This window comes from Anabrus simplex, chromosome 7, assembly GCF_040414725.1.
Source record: "Anabrus simplex isolate iqAnaSimp1 chromosome 7, ASM4041472v1, whole genome shotgun sequence".
Lineage (NCBI taxonomy): Eukaryota > Metazoa > Arthropoda > Insecta > Orthoptera > Tettigoniidae > Anabrus > Anabrus simplex.
Genome location: NC_090271.1, coordinates 234941293 through 234965342, shown reverse-complemented (window position 1 = coordinate 234965342; position 24050 = coordinate 234941293). Strand labels below are relative to the sequence as shown.

Here is a 24050-nt window from a genome sequence, read left to right as displayed (position 1 = left end):
TCGGACATATAGGAGTAACGGAGTCCCACTCGCATTTGACAGGCGAGGGACTCCTTGGAAACAACTTGGCGAACGAAATTGGAATTCGATGGGGAGCTATCAATATTAATGGGACTTATGGAAGAAAGCGATATTCGGGTAAGGGGAGATAACGAGGAAGAGAGATTATAAAGTGTACTTGACGGGTGTTAGAAAGGGAAGGGCAGAGTCTGGGTAAGGGCTCTATCAGGAATACCACTGCACGAAACAGTTTCTGTTAGGCACGTAAATGAGCGAATGATGTGGGTAGATTTGAGAGTTGGAGGAATTAGGTCTAGAATTGTCTCCGTGTATTCACCATGTGAGGGTGCAGATGAGGATGAAGTTGACAAGTTTTATGAAGCATTGAGAGACATCGTGGTCAGGGTCAACAGCAAGGATAGAATAGTGCTAATGGGCGATTTCAATGCGAGAGTTGGGAATAGAACTGAAGGATACAAAAGGGTGAATGGCAAATGTGGGGAAGATATGGAAGCTAATGGGAATGGGAAGCGTTTGCTGGACTTCTGTGCTAGTATGGGTTTAGCCGTTACGAATACATTCTTCAAGCATAAGGCTATTCACCGCTATACATGGGAGGCTAGGGGTACCAGATCCATAATAGACTTTATCTTAACCGACTTCGAATTCAGAAAATCTGTTAGGAATGTACAAGTTTTCCGGGGATTTTTCGATGATACAGACCACTATCTGATCTCCAGTGAACTAAGTATCTGTAGGCCAACGATGGAGAAAGTGAAATCTGTTTGTAAATGAATAAGGGTAGAAAATCTCCAGGACAGAAGTACATGGATATGATTAGTGAGAAGTTTCGAACTGTAGACAGTAAGCAGGTTCAGGATATAGAAAGTGAATGGGTGGCATACGGGGATGCTGTAGTAAAAACAGCAAGGGAATGCCTAGGAACAACTGTGTGTAAAGATGGGAAAAGGCAAACATCTTGGTGGAATGATGAAGCGAGAGCAGCCTGTAAACGTAAAAAGAAGGCTTATCAGAAATGGCTCCAAACAAATGCCGAGGCAGACAGGGATTTGTACGTAGATGAAAGAAACAGAGCGAAACAAATAGTTGTTGAATCCAAAAAGGAAGTCAGGAAGTCATGGTGGTATAAATTTACTCATTCAGAACAAATATTTCTGATTCCCTATGGGTATCAACATCTATATCAGATGGCCAAGCAGGCATCAATTTTGGGTAGTGAGACAGTCTCATAGTGCACTGGCATTGCCAGTGGCTACAATTAGCCTACGCAGTGGCCTTCACGGTGTGCACTGGCCATGCGTCTTGGTAGGTGTGCTAGGTACCAACTGATGAGCCCAGCCTAGCACGCGGGGCGAAACGCTGGCAACCAGGAATGAGTTAGCTGGAAAATTTAAAATGTTCAGTAGCGGACCATTTATATTGGGATTTGTTTTATTTTTTTTCGAAGTAGTGCCAAGATGGCTTATTTTTCTTTGTCACGCATGGCCCAAGGTCTCGGGGTGAGTTATCGGCATCAGGCTTATCTGCCCTGATAGTTTCATTTGTACTCTACAGATGGCATCCGAGAACACATTTCTGATGCTGATAGTTCACACTGAGACCTATGACAAGAACAAGGAAAAATTGACCACCTTTGGACAGATTTGAAAAAAAAACCCCATGAAAACCGATGCTATTTTTTCAGAATTTTAATATGTATACTAAACCAACCCCCACCTATAGCTAAGTCTACAAAAGAATCTTTGTGATGATACTTTCAACCAATTAAGAGTATATACAGTAAAATACCAGTATAACAAAATTTTGTTATACTGAAATATGTTAATTCTTAAGCACTCGCCCACTGCTAAACCTGTTGAAGAATCTACATTATTTCAGCACAAATTTACACATTAAAAAACCTTAATACAGTATTTATTAAATGAGAAGAAAATTAGGATGCATATATTTACATGATGTAATGGTATAAAGTACAGGTACTAGCAAGAAGTTTTCAGCATCTCAAATTTTACCCTGTACCAGTAGATTATCTCCTCGACTATTTTTTGACAAAGTCTGATTTTCTTCTGAATGCTCCCAGACACAAACAAATATTCAAGGTAGACAGCAACCACCGTACTTGAATTTACCACAGCTTCTGGCACATCACTTCGTGACAAGAAAATCCTGAAGACTACGTGCCATGTTTATTGCCTGCACAAGAGAAACTCTGTTGAACACTTTGAGGCACTTCCTCCTCTTCCACCTCATCATCACATGGATTTCCATCACTAATAATATCTGCTACAATGTCTCTTCAGTGATTTCCTTTTCCACTAACACATCACAGTCCATGCTGACAATCGGTAAGATTTACACTTGTTGGTACATCCAACTTTTCACACATATGCTTCCAGTTCTCTGTTTCTGTATCCAACTCTTCACTTTCAATGTTGTCCTCTCCATAACCCACTCCAGCTTTTCTAAAGCAGTTCCTGATTACCTCTTATTTCAGTGACCTCCATACAGCACTGAACATTTACATTGCTCCCAATAAGTTGACATTAATGTCTCTCTCTCTGAGGCAATGTTAGATAGCATACGCTGGACCACACGAGCTCAGTAATGCCGCTTCACGTGAATTATCCCCTGATCCAGTGTCTGCAGAACTGAGGTAGTATTTGGAGGCAAAAAGAAAACTTTCACATGCTCCAAATGGCGAGGTACACAACTACGAGAGGAGCATTTGTCTAGGATGAGAAGAATTCTCCTCTCTTCGGCCTTCATCTGACATTCCAGGCACAACAGCCACTCTTCGAAGATCACTGATGTCATCCATGCCTTTTCGTTGTGCCTATATTCACAGGAAAGATGATGTACTCCCTTGAAGCACCTTGGCTTCCCAAACTTCCCAATTATGAGAGGCTTCAGTTTATCCGTCCCAGTGGAGTTGGTGCACAAAAAAGCCGTTATCCGTTCTTTTGAGCCTTTGTCCCCAAAACACTTATTTGCCTTGAATTCAAGGGTTTTATTTGGCATTAATTTGTAGAATAATGCAGTCTCATCTGCATTATAAACATCCACCGGCGAATATTCCTTCAAGGCACCAGATAGTGTCTCCACCCGCCATGAAGATGCAACTTCCTTTGGAATAGCGTTTTCTTCACCATTTACAACCTTGTGGGAAATGCCATATCTTTCCCGGAACCTATGAAGCCAACCAGTACTCCCCATAAATTCCAGAAATCCAAGCGAACGTGTTAAGGATCATGCACGCTCGCATAACAGTGGGCCATTGACAGGAATGTTTCTGGTCCGCATTTCGATAAACCACGTACAAATGGCTTTGTCCACCTCCTCGTAGTCTGCTGTCCTCATCTTTCGTTGTGGGCCAAGGGCATCAGCATCAATATTCTGCTCTATCTTACTTTTCTGTTTTAGAAAAGTAGATAGTGTTGAATGACTGATTCCATACTTCTTCGCTATTTCTCCTTTTTTTTCCACCTTTCTCCACTTTCCGAAGTATTTCACTTTTTTCTTTTAAAGAAAACTGCTTCCGCTTCTTTTGATCCATATTAGCGAAAGAGTTAACTGGCACACTAATACACACGTTGCTTCACGAATGAAAGAAACAACGAACGCCACGTGAGACGTGAATAAACTGAATGCAGTACTGAAGGTAGAGATGTAAAACCGTAATGTTCATCAGTTGATTGTAAAGGTGGCATTCCGAACCAGCCAATAGTGTTACTTCTTACATATTGATTACTTTGAAGTCAATATCCAGCTTGACCAATCTCGTACATGTATGGAAAATGGGTACCTGAACCGTATCATGTAAACACAAATACAGTGGAACCTCGATTCTCCGTTTTTTGGAGGGAGCAGGAAAAAAAAAACCCACACCGTACAACACGGGAAAACTGAAAATCTGGGAACGAATGAACCATCAACAATTTGGCTAATCATCATAAAAATGAAATATGTATACTTGTAATCTTACAAACGCCCCTAAACCAAACGACAACCCCAATGGGCCTTCCGCTTACCAAGCGACTACCGTCGGTCCGAAGGCCTGCAGATTACGAGGTGACGCATGGTCAGTGTGACGAATCCTTTCGGCCATTATTCCTGGCTCTTTAGACCGGGGTCACCACATCACCATTAAATAGCTCCTCAATTAAAGATAATCGTAGAATGACTGAACCTGAAACCAGCCCTCATATCCAGATAAAAATGCCTAACCTGGCCAATAATCGAATCTGGGCCCTCCGGGTGAGAGGCAGGCAAATTAGACCACAATGTTAAAATACCGGCATGCGACTTTAAATCTCGAAACTTTACATTCAGTTTTACCGCACAAACTTTGTCAGTTTCATCTGAAAACTTTGTCATATTCCTTTGAAAACTTCTTTCAGTTCAGCAACTTTGATCAGCCAAACTCTTCGAAAAATCTAATAGGTACCCGTAATGCCAACCAAACAATCTACCACAAGTAGTTTTTCATTCTCTAATCTAATAAAGTAAAGCACATTAGATTCAAATGCGCCCAACATGATGGCAAAATACTTTTTTATCTTCCATTGCAATTTGGTCACCGGTATACTGTTCCTAGTCAGTTTATGGAAATCTTGTACCGCGTAAATTAGGCCTACATCGACTTTTAAAGGTTATGCTGAACTCGAGAATATGGTTTCGAAAGTATGAATCCTCAAGTTCACGAATGCATTATATTTAGTTCTGCCCGTCACTAATCACAATCAAATTGGAAAGAAAAAATATCATTAACACTTCCGAAATGACGATTATTCGCGACCTTGAGCTCAGCTGGAAAGCGTGCTCGCTGTACAAGTCTGCAAGAGTGCGAAATAAAATTTTAAACGTAATGTGCGCAAATAAAACGACTGCGGCTTCTGTAACATTTTAACACAAGAACGTGAAATTGCCAGTCTTATATTAGGAAGAAAACAGTAATAAGCAATCCCAAAACATTCCATGGCTTTATGTATGTAAGGTCAGGTTTCTGTTCAGGTTTCGATAACATAATCGTATACGATAATATTAAAATAATGAATTTGTGTTACTTAAGGAGCAGTTTCGATTTCTGCCTGAAAACCCAGTGACTATACAGTGCCCTGAGGGAAATTCCGAAAACCTGTTTGGCGACTCACTCGAAAAAAGTAAAAAAAAATAAACATCTAACCCTGGATATAATGTAGACGATTTGCAAGTACGAACATTTGACGAAACTTGTTCCGTTTTCAAATAGAGCTGTCGAAATGCACTCTGTCTCCTTCCACTCTCTGCTTGATAATATCCGAGGATTCTCTAAACAATACTACCTGAATGCGATACTAAGATGATCCCTCATGCAAGTTCACCGCCGATCGCTTTTCCAGTACAGTACTACTTCAAATTACCGGTACCACAATGACCGGACGTCAACACCAAGATCCGTAAGTATGCCGTAGCCTCCTTTCGTAAGACACAGTTTCTTGATAAACGCGTGATCGAGGATGTAGCGCTGATGGGACTGATTTTTGGACGGTTGATCCGGGAAATCGTTTCGAGGAACGAAAAATGCAGAATTTGTACAATGTGATTTAATTAGGATGCTTGCGGGACCACGTAATTTGAACGAATAATACGGGAAAACATAGTTTCCAGGAACGTATAATCAAAGTTCTACTGTACTGCAATCCAATCCGCTCACTTCAATATTTGAAGATAATTATTTTTATCAATAGAAAACTGGCTTTAATTTGCTTCTTGTGTATAAAAAAATAATCCTACATACAGCAGAACCTTGATAATTCAAAATGGATTACTTCAAAATCTCGCCCGATTAGATCTCGTTCCCGGAAACATGAGGTACAGTTTTGCAAGTTATTTCAGTTTAATTCGAAATACGGATAATTTAGAACTCGAAAAACAATGTCGGCCCCATTACCGAAATTCAGACTTTTAATTCAAAAATGCCTTTACATAAAAAAAAATAAAAATAGCAGGCCTATTTTACAGAGTAACTTATAATTTAAAATGTATCCGCGCCATGATAAAACGAGTCTTCCGGAACGTACAGTGTAGCTTTCCCCATTTTCACTCACTTCGGTGTGTCTTCACTGTGCTTCATATTTGCTAGGTCCGAGTGAAATCTTAATTCTCTTGTATTCAGTTTTCAGGAACGCCACAATATCACGCACTACCAGCCAGGTTGGGGTCACTGGACTGTGTTGCAATGCACGCTGAAGCGAGAGTCTTGATCCCCTAATTGTGCAAGCAGAGGGCATATAAAATGCATGAATAAAGCACTTACACGAGAGCCAGCATAGATTTCTCCTCGTTTTTGAATCATGCTTTGTTTTTTTCGTTGCGTGAGGTCATGTTTGTCAGTGGTTTATCCGAGTGCATTATCTGAATACTGTAAATGCACCTTGTTGGATACATTTTGTAATTGTTTTTTTCCATGACACTTTAAAGGTTTAAACTGTAAATCAAGGTTAATTGCATGCAGTAACGGGTCTTAAAATATTTTGTGATGCAACAAGAGTTGGCATTTCTGAATTAAGAGTTGACGGTTAATTCGAAGTCCGATTTTTGGGTCCCAATGACTTTGAATTAACAAGGCTTTACAGTAATTACGTTCAATACCGGTACACCACACTGATTAAGATAATCTGCATGTGCTGTTGGGTAGGCAACCCGCTCATCAGAATTGTGATGCGTTTGCTTACTTTCCCCCGTTTCGTAATCGGGTAGTTTTGCCTGTGTTGTACAGGCGTGCCGTCCTTTATTAGCTGCACAGAAATATGTTGTGCAATATACCCGGCAATTAAAACAGGATGATTTTCAATTATATTTTGAAGAAAAAGGCTACATTTTAATTTGTTATACTGAAAGTTTGAAATTCATTACAATGAAATATTTAAACACACATTAAATAGGTAAAAGGGAAGGGGCCTAAAAATAATTTCGCTATTCTGATCATCTTGTTAAACTGGCGTGCATTATGACATTTTACTGTAGTGCATATTTCCAAAAATGTTGACTTTCTGATGTGACCTTCCAACAGTTAAAAATGTATAACTTCTACATTATTCTACAATTATTTCAGAGGAATTAATAAATGCTTAGTTTCTTTTTAGGGTCCCCCTAGCCGAGGCAGTAAAGGCGTGCTCGATTCTACAATACTCTGCATAACTCAATGAAATCGGGTGACTTGTATCAGATTACATGCAAGAGCTCAGGGAAAGAATTACAGAGGTCTAGCAGCACAATTTTAAGTCCTAGATGACATTTCATGATTTTTTTTAATGTTGTCAAACTTCTGACCAACATGTACATGACAGGAAAACACAAAAGACATAAAATTTTGAGGTATGTTCTATGATTTCATTCAATAGTGTTACCGATTCATGAACTTGCATGACTTAAGTTAATTTTGTGTATCTTCTCTTCATTATTCCAGTTTTGCATCAGCACACATTTCTACTTTCCGTGTTATGCTTTACCCGGTATCAATTTTTCTATTTTCCATGTGTTACCTAAACCTGTATTAATTTAAAATAAATGCATAATTTACTTTAGAGATTTTATCTCACTATTAACCTTTTACAAACATGCTTTTAATTTCACATTAATGTCATTTCAAATTATCAATATTATCCCATACGGTAGTTTTTCTCCAAAATGCTATCAAAGGCTAAATTGCAAATGTATAAATGCTACAAAATGCCAAACTTTGAAATCAAAATGTTAAATTTCTGATTTCAAAAGGCTAAAAATCACCACACTTACTCGTAAGTGGAGTTCCATTCATCTATACCAGGTTTTGAAACTTTCCTGCTGCATGCAGGCTTATAACATTCCAAGTGGCAATGCTAAATTTAGATTTAGATTTGTTGCGTGAGGTTATGTTTGTCAGTGAGTTGGCGAATTTGAATACTGTAAATGCACCTTGTTGGATACATTTTATTCACATTTTTTTCCATGGCACTTCAAAGGTTTAAACTTTGAATCAAGTTTAATTGCATGCAGTACAGGTCTTAGAATATTTTTTGATGCAGCAAGGGTTAGCATTTCTGACTTAAAAGAGTTGGCAGTTAATTCAAAATCACATAATTCGAAGTCCGATTTTTGCGTCCCAACGACTTCGAATTAAAGAAGTTTTACTGTACTCGCAAACACAGTGTTTGAGGTCTACTGAAGAATCTAAAGCTGTGTAAAGGGTATGAAATTTATTTCAGAGTAATTAATAAATGCTTATTTTCTTTTTAGGGTCCCCCTAGCCGAGGCAGTAAAGGCGTGCTCGATTCACCTGGAAGGACAAGGGTTCGATTTCCTGTCGGAAAGTAAAAAAATTTAAGAAACAAGATTTCCACTTTCGGAGATGCTTACAGCCCTGAGATTCACTCAGCCTATAACATAAATGAGTAGCAGGTTAATTCCTGGGAGCAAAGGTGGCCGGGCGTAGAGCTAACTACTACACCCCACCAAGTGCTGAAGTTACAGATAGTGGAAGCCTATACCTTCCTTTCCACCCCTCCCAAGGCCTGTACGGAGATAGTTCTGCTTTGCTTATTTTCTTTCTGCTATTTGTTTTACTGTGCACCAACACAAATGTCTTATAGCCCCAGCATTTACATGGAGTGAAAACAGGAAACCATAGAAACCGATCTTCAGGGCTGCCAACAGTAGGTTTTGAACCCACCAGCTCCAGAATGCTAGCTCACAACTACATGACCCAAACTGTGTAGCCAACTTACTTTATATCAAATGAATTTCAGGAATGATTTTTGAAGGTGAAAAATTATCGACTCCTTAAAACTAAACAACTAATGATCACTAAGTGTAACTGCTGAAGAGTAAAAATGTAAAGTACATAAAGCAGTACTAAATCACATATACTCACGCATTAACTGGATCATATGGACGAGCTGCCATCAGAGGGTAAGTTTCTGCCATGCGAATAATGCGCTGAGTATCGTAGAGCAAGAAGCCAGAAAAGATCAATAAACCACCATATAAACTGATTGAATATAGACCTGCACCAAGAGCTGTGGTGGGAGGAAGAAACCAACTACCTGTAACATAAGAGACATTGCATTTAGCATCAATCTAGTGGGGGAATGTGTGTTAAGTAACACTGGACACAAACACATGCAGAGCCAGCCCTGGGGTCTAGGGGTAGCACACCTACCTCTTACCTGGAAGCCCCGATTCCTGGCCAGACCAGGTATTTACATGGGTCTGAGGGCTAGTAAGAGGTTCATTTCAGCCTTCACGGTTACAACTGAGAAGCTATCTGATAACAAGATGGTGATCCCGGCCTAGAGAGCCAAGAATAATAGCTGACCACGGGTCACCTCGTAATCTGCAAGCCTTTGAGCTCAAGAGCAACTATTATATAGGCCAAGTCCCATCAGGGCTGTACTGTCACGGTGTGAGTGATTAATTCAAATCTATTGTTCTTGGGATTCTGCGGTTTGGTCATTCCAGGTCTGGAACTTTGGACTGTTAGATAGGCAGTGTAGTTCTATTCGTTAAAAATGAGAAAATGTGTGGTGTTTCATTTGAACGAGTATTTCGTAATATGAAAGCATTGCTTTTAAGACAGTCTTTCTGAGGACGTAAAAAGGCATTATAATGAAAACATCCCAACCTGATGGTGACTGATGGTATGAAACTGGATCTACCATTACAGTGAAAATTCCATCAGTCTTCATACTGTACGAGAAAAGATGTTTGGTGACCTCCCGTTGCATTTCTAGGGTAACGTTAAGAGCTATACAATTTAAGACAATCTTGCTCACAACGTGTACACTACCTAACCTAGAATTCTGTATACAGTGTAGAATTCCGTAGCGAAGCACGGGTACATCAGCTAGTTTCAATATATTTTCAGTAACCTTATTACCAACGCAATGAAAATGTTACTACATCTTCCACATAACAATACAGTCGTTAAAATCCATTGGTAGTATGTGAGAAAATACAACCCGAGCCTGAAAAGTTTGGTGAATGGTCGCCTAGTTTGTACACCGTGCTAGTTCGGACGATGCACTCGCGCATACGCATTGCGAGATATTACACCAAGTGCCCCCTATCAGTCAACTCAACACGGTTAAACCGAGTTGAACGCTGCAACACATCGCACGGAGTCAGTGTGAGGACTGTCATTGCACAATGGTTTGCAAAATGGAGCAACGCGTTAACGTGAAATTTTGCTTCCATGTAGGCAAAACGGTAACTGAAACACACGCAATGTTAGTGCCAGTTTACCACGATCAAGCAGCGAGTAAAAAGTGCTTTTTAACTGGTTTAAACCCTTTTGAGATGGAAAGGAAGTTGTTGCGGACGAGGCATGTTCGAGTGGACCAACCACAGACACAGCTCCAGACAACATCGAACGAGTGTGACAGATGCTTGCAAATGATTGGCGACTGTCGTTACGAATGATTGCAGATGAAGTGGGTGTAGGCAAGGACCACTGTTCATGAACATTTGAAAAAGCGGAAGATTTGTAGCCGGTTTGTACTGCACAACCTGACAGACGAGGAGAAGCAAACTCGGGTGGAAACGTCGGGAGATTTCATTGGCATTTTAGGTTAGTTGCAACGCCATTTTACCTCAAATCTTTTCCTCTCCAACGGCTTGTCGTGGCGTAAATGCCTGGAAGCATAAAATGTCGCAAACATAAATTTGAGGATTTTAATACATTGTTAGCATAGAAAATCTCAGGACCAACAAAAAATGTTGTAAAACACTGGAAAACATAAAAGCCAGGAACATAAATGCGGGGTAATACTGTATCTTAAGTAGCTTGGGAGCCTGATAATAGTTAAGCCTAAAAAATTAATTTTCTGTCCAATTTCAGGTTCAAGTGTGAATTTTATATGCGGGTCAATGTTATTTAAATTAATGAGGGGGGTAGCAGAGTCTGTGATGCTCTCATCGATAATTACTATGGCATCATCTACAGATCTCGCCAGAAAAGGATGTTGTCAAAGTTATGATCAATTTTGGTGTGTTCCAAAAAATCCAAGTAAATCTCAGCTAAGATACCCAAGGCCAGCAATTCCATAGCCAATCCTCCTCTTTGATAAATAACATTATTGAAAGGCACCCGCCTCTCCTTTATTCAACCTCTCCCCTTGCTGCACCCCCTCGCTCCGCCTCTCCCCGCCCCTTCCTTTTCCTGTGAATCTCAGAACCGTTAGTACGAGGCACAAAACTATACACCATGCACCACATGCCACAACGAGAGGTATGTCTCATATAACCTATGCTATTTGACTAACCCCCCCCCCATATTTCTATTCGTTGATTTTATCTATCATTTATTCAGGTTAACTGCATGGACACAATGAATTGCGAATTTACACCAGCCACAAGTTAAGCCGTAGAGAGCCAGACAATGATATATAGTTTCATATATATGTGTAAAGTGCCAACCACGATATATCGTTTGGATCAGATAAAAAATTAGATGTATGGCTTTTCAGGTGTTTGCTCTATTAACCAGCGTTTTGTCTTAGATCTGACACTAGACTCGGAGTGGGATGTGTCAGACCCTACCCACCGAACTACATGGGAACTTAGAATTTCCATATCGTTTGGATAGCGAGCAATTCTATACGAGTTAGTACAACTTGGGCCGCCAGATCGCAATATCTTATGTGTCGAGTCCATAGAAAATTGTCATTAGATTATAACTACGCCGCTAGATAATGCATAAATTCATTGTTTATCATACACTGAGTATCTAAAGTCCGTGTTCATCTACCACGTATGATCCCCATGCTGCGCGAGTAAAATGGCGACTGGTGGGAGAAGTTATTTTGTTAACGATGACGAACTGGCTGTATATCTTAATTTGTAGTGAAGAGGATGATGAATACTCTTATGAGAAATTCATTCCTCCAACAAGTGAGGAAGGAAAAAGTGGAAGTGTTATTGGGAGTGATAACAGCAAGTTTTCTTTAAACACTCAACCACGTGCTCATTGTCCGAGTGTCAACATTGGAAGTGGTAATGACCGTCTGAGTGACAGTACTGATGATGATGACTGCTGTAACAATATCCAACAGCAACAACTACCTGTTTTCTGTGAAATTCAATTAGGTCAAGATGCAAAATACCAACCCTCACCTTATTATGATACTACTGGCCCGAGACACGCCCGTTCGTCAGACGTAAACCTACAGCATATTTTTATTTTATTTTACACGGCTCAATTGTGGAACCTCATAACTACAGAGAAAAACAGATATGAGAAATCATGAATTGTTACCACATGTCAGACCACGGCAGTGGCGCCTGGTTATATTGACTGAAATGAAGGCTTTCATTACTGTTTTGTTGGAAATGGGTAGAACTAGAAGGCCGAGCATATTTTCTGACTGGGTCAAAAACTCCCGTTATATTCCATGGTTTGGAAATATGTTCTCAAGAAACAGATTCCAATTGATCTTGAGATTCTTTCATCTTGTGAACAATGATAATCACCATCTGGTCACCCTGACTACAACTCATGTGCCAGGTTCGATCCCATTGTTGAACATGCCAATTGTATTTTATGATATCATTGAACATAATTCATAAAATACTTAAGATAAAAATGTGAAACATTACATGTTTATTCATCTGAAATAGGATATTTCAAAGAAGTCATCAATATTTATCGTTGAATGGAATTTTCTGATTTTTTCTGTTTTGATTCTGATTTTTAACTTTTGGCGTTTTAAAATTGTTTCGAAAATATTTTTTTTGAAAATACTGAATAGCATTTTAGTGTTATTTAGCTCAGCAGTAAGAGTGTCTTCTTGTTAACATTTATTAAAACTTTCAAGTCAGTTATAATATTTGTGAACTATATAGTCCAGAGTGAGAACCTGCAAAATTCTCTAAATCTGCCTGGCACTCTTGGCATACTGTGAGCACCCTAGCCTGGCACTAAGAGAGTTAAGAATGTGTCAGTTTAAACAATATTTTCATGTGCTGTCCTGACAATGTGCAACAGCATTTCAGCAGGATTTTAACAAGCGCTACGGAACATTTAATTTTATTTACGCTGGTCGATGTGGATACACCATCTAGCAGTTCTGCGTCAGCTGGTGGTTATTTACAGTGGCATCCAGTGGCTTACATACTGGTAACACCACTCGTGTAGATTTGGGGATTGATGATCTGACTACAGAATCAACATTTACCAATTACAGTTTTGAAACTGAAATTGTAATGATTAGCAGTGATGGAACTAACAATTCTATGAGTATCAATAGAAGAAAAAGTCTGGATGATGAACATACTCCAGATACTAAGAATATTTAGAGCCTAATTTGTCAGATTTTGCACTTAGTTCATCCCAGATTTTAATGTTAATTGTGTGTCTGTACATTAGTTTTCATGTCAATTGTGTGTTTATACATTTATTTAGTTATTAGAAGTATTACATTAAGGCTGCTGATGGTTAGCCAGGGCCAAAACTAGTCCCTAGTTTAGTAATGTAATTCAGTAATATTGCATAATATAGTATTGAAAAAGGTGGACCATACAACATTAATTTAATAATTATTGTCTTCATTAGTAATCAATTTTACAACTTTTCAATATCCGTAACTGGGCAACCACAAGAATAATATGCACCATTCTAGTCAACCTCACATGATTATGTTCCTAATCTGTAGGCAGGCTATCACGCGACAAATATTCGCTCCCCTTCACTGTCTCAACACACAATAACTTCTAAATGGAATGCAAAATACAAGCACAGACAGACTTACTGGGTTATTATGCAAAATCAATGGAAAGCGGAGAGCAAAATGGAACTTTCCGGAGGCTAATGGCTTGCTTCCCAAAGGTGTAATATGCCCTGTTAAGTTCAGGAATAAAGGCCATTTCCTGTTTTCATATCACTCACCGACCTGCCTCCTGTGGTGAGTACTCTAGAAAACTGATTGTATTGAAACATAATGGTGATAATTTGGCATCAATAAGAGAGGTATTTTTTATGAAGATTTAATATGACATGAATTGGTATATCGAATTTACGATTCGCTAAGCGAGAAATTTTAATGAGAAACGCACCAACGAGGTTTCACTGTATTTTCTCTTGTCTGGTTAATTTCTGGAAAGAGTATTCCCATATAAATTTATAGCAAAAAGATTATCATTACTCTACTAGCGCTTGAAATTTTCATCATGATCCATATAAGGTTAAGTTAGGTGACTGAATAACAAACTGTAAAGTTTGCCACAAAAGCCACTGCAGTGATACAATTTTTCAGAAAGAAATTTTAACATACGCATTCACATTATCTCAAAATTAGACATAAGTAACAAGTAAGCCATAGTATGGAAATTTGCAAAAATTCAAATTTCAAACAAAGTGATTGCAGTTTCATACCAATTTTAATGTGTGATGAATTCACATGACTTACAAAAAATCAGATATAATGACAATCCGCTATAGCGAGTAAATTTTTCAGTTATGAATTCTCGCTACAATGGACGTCTTAATGTATTCCTCAAAAGAGTGCCACTCTTACGTATGAGCAGGGCAGCAGTTCAGAAACACCACAATCTTCCTGTTCCAGCTCCCCATCCTGGCATCTAGAGCCTGCATGTATTTCAAACAGGGAGGGATCTTTTCATTCAAGGCAACTTTATGCTCGTACTTGTATGGTCAAGTATGAATTTTTAAACTGCGTGGTTTCCTAGACTTTCCTATCATCAATAGCAGTAGCTTTTCAGTTCCTTCCATACTCGCACCAATAGTACTCTAGTTCACATTTTACTTAGCTTTCCTCCATGGCAAGCTTCTCCCTTCAAAACCAGACATTTATCTGGATAACCCTGTAAAAAAACTCCAAATTCATCGACATTAAAAATGTCAAGGTTTTTTTAACTGCTTATTTTGTCAGAGAAGAGTTTCCTTCCACACTCTCGTTTTCTCTTGACTTACACTCATGGCTTCACCACTTATTGTTTTATAAACGATGCTGGCTCGATTTTTAAAGGGGTCCAGCCACCCACAAGATACGGTAAAAGATACATTTAATACACACGAGATTTCAACAGCTTTTCTCCTTCACAATGTCAGACTCGTTGGCTGAATGGTTAGCATACTGGCCTTCGGTTCAGAGGGTCCCGGGTTCGATTCCCGGCCGGGTCGGGGATTTTAACCTTAATTGGTTAATTCCAATGGCACGGGGGCTGGGTGTATGTGTTGTCTTCATCATTTCATCCTCATCACGACGCGCAGGTCGCCTACGGGTGTCAAATAGAAAGACCTAGACCTGGCGAGCCGAACCCGTCCTGGGATATCCCAGCACTAAAAGCCATATGACAATTCATTTTTCCTTCAGAATTGCCCCGGTTAAAGGTAGGCTTAAATTTTGCTGCTATTTAAAACATAAGCTATTAGCAAAGTTTGTTCCACTTCATCGTACTTCCCCGATTTAAATTCGCTTGAAACACAGGAAAGTGTACAAGACAACTTGCTTTAAAATCTCCATTTTGTCTTTACTTGTTCGTGCTTTCTGCTCGATCCCTTTCAGAGTTCCACTCATTTTCAATTAAAACCAACATTTGCACACTCATATTACAACTCACTTCACCGGTTCACACTAATTTTGAAGCTATACATCAAAGAGTACGGCTATGCGCTTGGCAATCCTTAGCTTAGGCTTACAAGCGTACTACATCTCATGTGTTTGCTGTGTACCACATGACCCTAACACCTGCTTTAAGGTTAACAGCAGCAAATGAGAAATCTAGCAAATTATTTTTAGAACCTATATTATCCCTGCATTCCTACTGGGTGTCATGGCAACCAGTGTAATTTGCTGACTATTTTGCAAATATCTAACTGCATGGTCAAACCGTTAGGCCTATTAATTTATTTTCCCATTTTAATCCTTTTCATGCTATAGGTCATGAAGGAAAAAAACAACCACGTTTGAAGTTAAAAAAAACGAGTGCATGGGAAAGTGCTGGGGATATCACATGTGCGTGTGGCAGTAGCAACAAGTGTAAACGTAAAGAGTTCCTTTCTCCATGAGAACTTTATTTTATGCCACCTTTTCACATGTTCTAATAATGTGATTTAATAATTACGATGAATACAAGAACATAATAATTCATACAAAAGTAAAAATAAAAAGAATACAGTGAAACCTGGTTAGTGCATACATCATTAAGAAGTTTTCCACTCTTAGCATGTTGTAAACTCGAAGTCCCGACTCGCATCGTATTAACTCTCTACTGCATTATTTTTCGTTTTTGTTTGGTGAAGAAAATTTCAACCTTTAATGTTCAACTTACGTTCAGTGTTTCAGATATACCAGCAAATCAATTGGGGCCAACAGTTTAACACTCGCATGTGATGTGGTTTGCTATAGTGGGGAATATATACAACTTTTCACGATTTTACGCTAAGCTTTTGATATTCAAAGACCGAACATTACTGCCTACTGGCCATAGGTATGTATTGCAAGGTGCAAATACACATGCACGGCCGTAGGTCGGTAACGACTGAGGCTGAGCCAGAGGTACTCCTGAAGCCTGTGGTAATGATGGGGAGAACCCACATAAAATAAACGGTTCGTAGACGTGGATGTTGACGGGGTGGAAGGAGTACCTTCGGTTGTATTGCTGTTTTGTCACGTTATGTAAAAAAAAAAACAAGGCATCACTGGTATGTGTGTGACTGTGCAGTTGAAGGTGTGCTGTAAAACTACCTGTCTACAATCTGTACCCATTTATACAGGTGAAAAGTTGTATGTTGCCTAAGGGCAACAGTATGCAGTAGAGGGGTAAATCATCTTCAGCCATTCCCTTCTCCAGACACTGAGTAGGGTAGTGTGCCAAAGCCCTCCAGCTTACTCGATTTTTCCACCATTGCTCTTCTAGTACTTTATTGCTACAGATTCCTCTATATGCAGTACAGTCCACAACAGAGCTCCTCCATCTCATTCTAGGACATCCCCTAGGCATCCTTCCAGTCTCTGTATCCATGAATGTTCTCTTTGGTATTCTCTCTCCTGGCATTCTCATGTGTCCGAACCATTTTAGCTTTGCTATTATCAATTTAAAGTTAAAAACTTCATCACTGATCCGTATTGAACTAATAATTACAATGCTAAAAAGAGAAAGATATTCCACCTATTGCCTGTATGCTCCTCACGAACCACATTTCAGCTGCTTGTATCTTACTTCGGTTCCGCTTAGTTAACGTCCAGGCTGCTGAAGCGTAGGTCAGTATAGGTCTATAAAAGGACTAGCCGATGTACCCGTGCTTCGCTACGGAATTCTACAATGTATACAGAATTGTAGGTTAGGTAGAGTACACGTTGTGAGCAAGACTGTATTAAATCGATAGCTCTTAATGTTACCCTGAAAACGCGACTGAGAAATCACCAAACGTCTTCTCATGAAGACTGTTAGGAATTTTCATTGTAATGGAAGGCCTGCTTGCCTACCATCAGTCACAATCAGGTTGGGGAAATGCATTATAATGGCAGACACTCGCTCTCTATCTGCCTTTTTACATCCTCCGATAGACTGTCTTAGTAGTTTTCCCAACTGAAATTAACATAGGTCATTACTAGAGCCCGGAATTTTATGCATTAATAGGTTAGAATGCAAACTTACTGAAGCGAGAAGCAAGTATAGTCTACCTTCTCAACGATTATGCTATGGGGTTTGCATAAACATTAGGGGTACGGCCCATCAGAACCCCTATAATTTATGTTACTCTTCCTACATTATGGAAGAGCGCGTGGCCGACATTTACTACTTACCAAATTAGTTTGCAATTTAACCTATTACCGCATGAAAATCTGGGGTTCAGTCATTACAACTGCGTCGGAAGGAATGGTGCGAGTAAAAGCAATGATTTCACATGAAATACTCAGTCAAATGAAAAACCACATATTTTCTCAATTTTAACAAACAGTACTACGCTGCCGATCTAACAGTCCAAAGTTCCAGAGCCTGAATGACCAGGCTACAGACAGCCGTGATCAGTGAACACACACTTTTTTTCAGAGAGAGAGAGAGAGAGAGAGAGTGGGTGGGGGAGGAGGGGGAGGTCGAATAGTGGAGAGTCCCAGGGCAAACACTATCCTCTTTACAATCTGTTTCCTAGGAATACCCGACGAGTCGGAAAATCTCAATTCACTCCACTGGTGGTGGAAAAATCTGACTTGGAGGCAATTTTTTCCTCCAAGCCAGAGAAGAAACCCCCGCTTTACTGCTAATTTTGAATAAAATGAATGTAGAATTTAATAAAAGTGAAGAGGAAGAAGCTCTTTAAGAAATGGCTCTTTTCAGGATTGAATTTTGAGTTATTAAGGAATTGTGGTGCTATAATTTGGAATATGCCTAAATTGTAATTGTAGACCAGGTCATAATACTACTACTACTAATAAGCCTCTGGCTTAATAGTGCACAATGCTCATTCAAAACAGTGCATCAGAGTAGGGATTGAATAGCTGGAATACTATGATGAACCAGTGAGTAACGTACCAGCAGTACGGTATCAGAAAATGTAGGAACCAGAGGAATGACATGCTAAAGAAGAAAGTTTTCTAATTCTAACTCCCAGCTATTTCCCACCAATATTTAGTCAGACTGTTATACTCTGTACGCAGCAGTAATCCCGTCTATCGGAGTTGAGCAGCAGCATAAGAGAAAGAACATCACCACAAACATTGGTCAATGTAATGTTATTGTTTATCAATATTGTAGGTTTTCACATTTAGTTTTCTTCTGACTTTGAAATACCACTTATCATAGTCGGTACGGTAAAACTGAATAAAACAAATGGTCGGAAATTGTATTCTCTATGTACTCTTCGATAGGACCAATAACATAGGTATTTAAAAATACAATTTTAGGTGCCTTTCCCTAAACTACAATTTCATACAGGGCGAATAAAACTGTTTATAACTTAGACTGTAGTTTCTTATTCCCCAAATCTATATACCGACTTTCATGAAATTCTGTTAACCCATTTTCTCTTGGCTTGTTGTTAATATGGACTATGCAACAAAAATACAAATTTATTAATGTATACATTATCAAAGCGCCAGTACAGTAACAATGTACGATATAAATGATCGTACATTTAATTCTATATAACTAGTTATGTAGTATTTATCGACAGGGCCACTAATATAAATATTTGAGAATTCAATTTAGGCCTTCCCCTAAACTACCATTTCACTCAGCATGAGTAAAATGATTCATAGCGTAGATAGCAGTGGCTTATCCCCTGACTTCACATACCGATTTTCATTAAATTATCTTCAGCCGTTTTCTCGCGATGCGTGTACATACATACAGATATTACGGAAAAGTAAAAAGTGCATTTCCTTATTATGGACATGACCGATACAGAAATACCATTCTTTTCGAATTCTGAGCAATGTACAGACAAAACTCATATTTTATATATATACTGCATATACACACGGTATAGATGAGTATAAAACCTTCTTGCACTTCATTGGCACATCTTTGTTCCATACAATGTCTCGCACACTGGTAGAAACTTGCAAACTGCTGTATTCTTAAATCAATTTCTCCATCCAAATTTCCATCTTGTGATATCACGCTGCCCAAATATTTAAAAAAATTTCACTACTTCAAGAGGTTCATTTTCTATTTTTATCACTTCCCTGGATTTTCTGTTATCTCTTGTCATGAACAAAGTCTTACTCTGCACAGTACTCTTCATTCCAAAATTTCTTATCTCCTCATTCCATACATCAGCTTGTGTCTGTACTTCCTCTTCATTATCTCCCCAAACTACAATGTCATCAGCAATGAGCATAGACTATTTGCTAGCCCATCATCATCTCCTTGATATGTAGAATTGTATCAATGATAATGAAGAGTCGGGGAGACAACTTCCCTGTCTTAAGCCTGTCTCAACTCTGAACCATTCAGTTTGACCCACTTTGGTTCTAACAGAGCTTTCGCAATTTTGCGATTTTGCATAGTTTCATTCCCAATCTGCGCCTCTGTCAACGTTTTCCATAACAAATTCCTTGGGACACTGTCATATGCCTTTTCAAATTCTAGAAACGTTATTACCATGTCCTTTCCACATTCCCAATACCTTCCTATCATTTGATGCAATGTAAATATTGGATCAAATGCAGACCTGCCTCTTCTGAATCCATACTGGTGTTCTGCCAATTTTCCCTCTACTCTGTCTCTTATTTGTCTATCCAAGATTCTTTCAAGCATCTTAGCTGTATGAGGTATCATTGCCACTCCTCTGTAATTTTTACATTGCTTCCTGTCTAGTTTCTTGAAAATTGGTACGACACCTTTCGTCCACTCTTTTCTCTCCATATCACTCTGAAGAGTTTATACAATCACTGTAGACAAACTACTCCTGCTACTATTATCATTTCTATGGTGAACTCGTCAATTCCAGCTGTCTTGCCTCGTTTCATTCGTTTAGTGGCCCACTCAATCTCTGCCACGGCCACCTCGTTTTCCTTTATCATTCATCTGCACTAAATCTGGTTATTTGATTTCTCCTTGTGTCTGGTCAGTTAATCTGCTTTGGAAAGGGAGTAAACCAGTCAGTGTCTCCACGCGAGTGTTGGGCGGCGGTAAATAGCCTGACCCACTATGAGGACCAACGACTACGAGCGGAGAAGTCCTTATAGGAGGGAAATGTGCCCTCAGTGGAGGAAAAGACACTGAAACCCTATAGCAGCTGTACCGTCTGTACTCCAGAAGAGCAACTAAAAAAGACGCCTGTTCTCGATGTTAGGAGCGGCCTACAAATTTCCACTGGCAGTAGATCTAAAATGCCTTTTTGAGTGGCGAACCCATTGTAATAAAAGCCTATATGATGACAAGTGTAAGAGGGCTAAATCTATATAAAAAATACCTCACCTATCGCGTCACAAATTTTTGGAATTAACGGCTGGTACAATAATTTTTCCTAGCTTGAAAATGTTTTTTGTCATCCTTTGTGAAAAAAAAAAAAAAAAAAAAAACTTTATTTCCAATAGGTAAGAAGCCCTTGCCACAGGAGGTAGGTTGAGGAAAATTGCAAGAAAACTGGGAAAAGGCCTTTAATCCCTAACCTTTACTGGGTAAATTATACTTTTGAGGAGCAAGCCTCTAGCCTCAGGATTAGGGGTGTTCAGTTTTGCTCGTCGGATTTCAGCAATAATGCTCTGAACAATCTGGTAAGAGTGTGAATATCTGTCATGCGATAATCTACCTACGCATTAGGAACCTAATCATGTGAAACTGACTAGTGTGGTGCATATGCTTCTTGTAGCAGCCCAGTTATAGATACCGAAAAAGTAGTGAAATCGCTTACTAATGAAGACAAAATTAAAATTTAGAAAGTTGACAAGCATTTGCATCTCTCAATTGTGCCACGTACATTGAAACTCTTACCCATGAGCTTCAACTACAGTCGATCGAAGGGTTGTTATCGAGATGGCAGCTGAAGTCATTTCTTGCACATGGCATAGTTCAACCTCCAAATAGTTCATGATCAAAGGGTGCGACCAGAAAACAATGTTTAATAACTCACTGGTCCACAATATGCTTCAGCTAACGTTTGTTTTAGAAAGCGTGCAATCTGCAATAATACACTGATACTTTTAATGGACCCGAGTGTAAAAGTTTTCATATTTGCTTCTGGTGTATTACACACCTTTTAATACAGCGGAAAAGGTTTCCGTATTTGTTCTCTCGTCCTTTTCGTGCCTTTTTTATGCTCTAATCTCATCTTCAGAAACGGTCGATATAACTTGCACTCTACCTGTACATACACTACCTAAAGTGTTCACATATCCCTGTTTGATACTATTTTATTCACGTATTCAGTAATACGTTCTCTCACTTTGCACTTTCTCTTTCCTTGTCCAGTACACAAATGTCTTAACAAGGTTTTACTGTATTCAATTTTATGCCAACATGTGATGTATGGTGGGAGAGAATTCAATGTGAGTTTTCTTTTCTTGAGCATGGAAGGACGTTACTGTATTCCATGTCTGACTGAGCAATACTACCAATATCAAGTGTTATTGTAGCACTGAAATATTTTGTGACTTTAGTATCAATATCAAAATATGTCATGTGGTCACAACGTCTATGTGTGTATGCACGCGCTGGTATTGGCGTCACAGCATAATATCACGCGACCTTGGCAAGCACGGACGGGCTCTGTGACGTCAGGGACCCGCTGCAAGCGCACAAGCGGTCGCACACAGAGTGCAACTTCAGCGGAGATGCGAGAGTTTTACACATGAGCTGCAGTGAGTGGATTTTTCATATCTCAAGGGGCTCTAAAATCTGAACTGTTGAACCAAGAAACCTTTTTATACCTGAACATTTTAAATGGAAAAATATATGTAAATCTAATGTGACCAACTAAGGAACCAAGAATCTGCATGTTTTAGGCAGGAAAAATTATTGACCGAGTTTCACTGTACATCAAAATGTTGGCCGGCAGGATAGAAGATTTGTGGGTATGCAACTTCTAATTACTAGAATGCGTGCCACAATCCTGGATTCAATTACAAACCTCTCCAGTGTTCATATGAAGTGAGGGCATATGACTTGGTGATTTGTCCATCAGATGGTATTATTCAACAGTAGTAGGCTATGTGCTGACACTGGATTTCACCCTCTACCTCATTATCATCCCACATCTGGATGTGCAGGTTGCCCCATGGATATCAAATACACACACCTACATCAGGCGAACCAAACATGTTCTCGGTCACTCCTGGCACTAAAAGCCATACAATAAAATAAATAAAACAAAGCCCCCCTCCCAATATTTCAACTGTCTAACATACAAGGTCTATATCCAACTGGACTCAGGTAATCTTGAAATTCTAATACTTCAAAATTTCTGAATATAATTGGATCTCTCATCTTACAGTTTAAGGTGCCTTATTTAAGGAAATATGGAACACAGTATTACATGATTAAACACTTACCAAGAGAAGATGCAATGACAACTCCTAAGCCAATTGCCAGAGGTCCACCCATATTCAGAAATTTCTCACTGGGAGCACAAACTGCAACAGTAGACAGGCCTCCCACAATGCCCAACGTGTACCTGTCAGCACACAAAGGACCGGTAATATTCTCTGAACGAAGGACAAAAATACTGTATTATCTTATGAAATTTAAGTAACTCTGCAGCTTCCTACCAGGCAGCTCGAACAATTACAGGGCCTCCCAACAGACAAATGGGTGCTACAACTGCTCCTATGACACCAGAATGCACCAGCCAGGCCAGCTGTTTAGCACCAATACCTTCTTTATACGGAATACTTTGTACGATCATACCACTTCCAATCATAGCAGCGACTGTACCAGCCAGAGCCTAAAAGAAAAAGGAAAATACCATCACTTAAAGATAACCATATACAGTGAACCCATTCTTTACACCTAAATTAATACCAGTAAAATGACATCAATATCCTGATCAAAAGTGCTCCCAAGGAAATTTGCGATTCCCTGGTAACACTCCTGATGCTATACTCTATCAGAAAATACAAGGGTCAGAATTATAATTTAGGCGAGATGAGAAACATTTTTTCAACATAGCTCCTGACAAAAGCTGCTTTCAACATCCACTAAGGACCAGCTGTACAATGGCTGGATAAGTTGCATTCCAAGTATAACTGCAAAATATGCTATACAGACATCAAATTGAAGGACAGCGCATTACTCCCACAGTAAATATGGGGGATGTAAATACAGAATCGGATAATGATGACTGAATCTTTCATGATTATTTTGCTTTTTGCTAGTGGCTTTTGTGGCAATGATGGGATAGGAAAGGGCTAGGTGTTGGAAGGGAGCAGCTGTGGCCATAAGATACAGCCCCAGCATTTGCCTGGTGTGAAAATGGGAAACCACGGAAAACCATCTTCAGGGCTGCCAACAGAGGGGTTTGAACCCACTATATCCCGGATGCAAGCTCTCAGCTGCGCGCCCCTAACCGCACAGCCAACTCGCCTGGTCATAATTTTTAAGAACAAGGA

General features: G+C 39.4%; 1 protein-coding gene across 1 annotated transcript in view; it reads right to left on the bottom strand.

The window, feature by feature from the left end:
• The window catches only part of LOC136877072 (growth hormone-inducible transmembrane protein), a 48939-nt gene that overhangs the window by 7626 nt on the left and 17263 nt on the right, over positions 1-24050 (bottom strand). Inside the window, exons 5-7 of the mRNA XM_067150889.2 lie at positions 23211-23386; positions 22995-23116; positions 8912-9083 (exon numbers count right to left, since the gene is read on the bottom strand). Coding sequence (XP_067006990.2) covers positions 8912-9083; positions 22995-23116; positions 23211-23386 — 470 coding nt within the window. The remainder of the gene's footprint in view (positions 1-8911; positions 9084-22994; positions 23117-23210; positions 23387-24050) is intronic.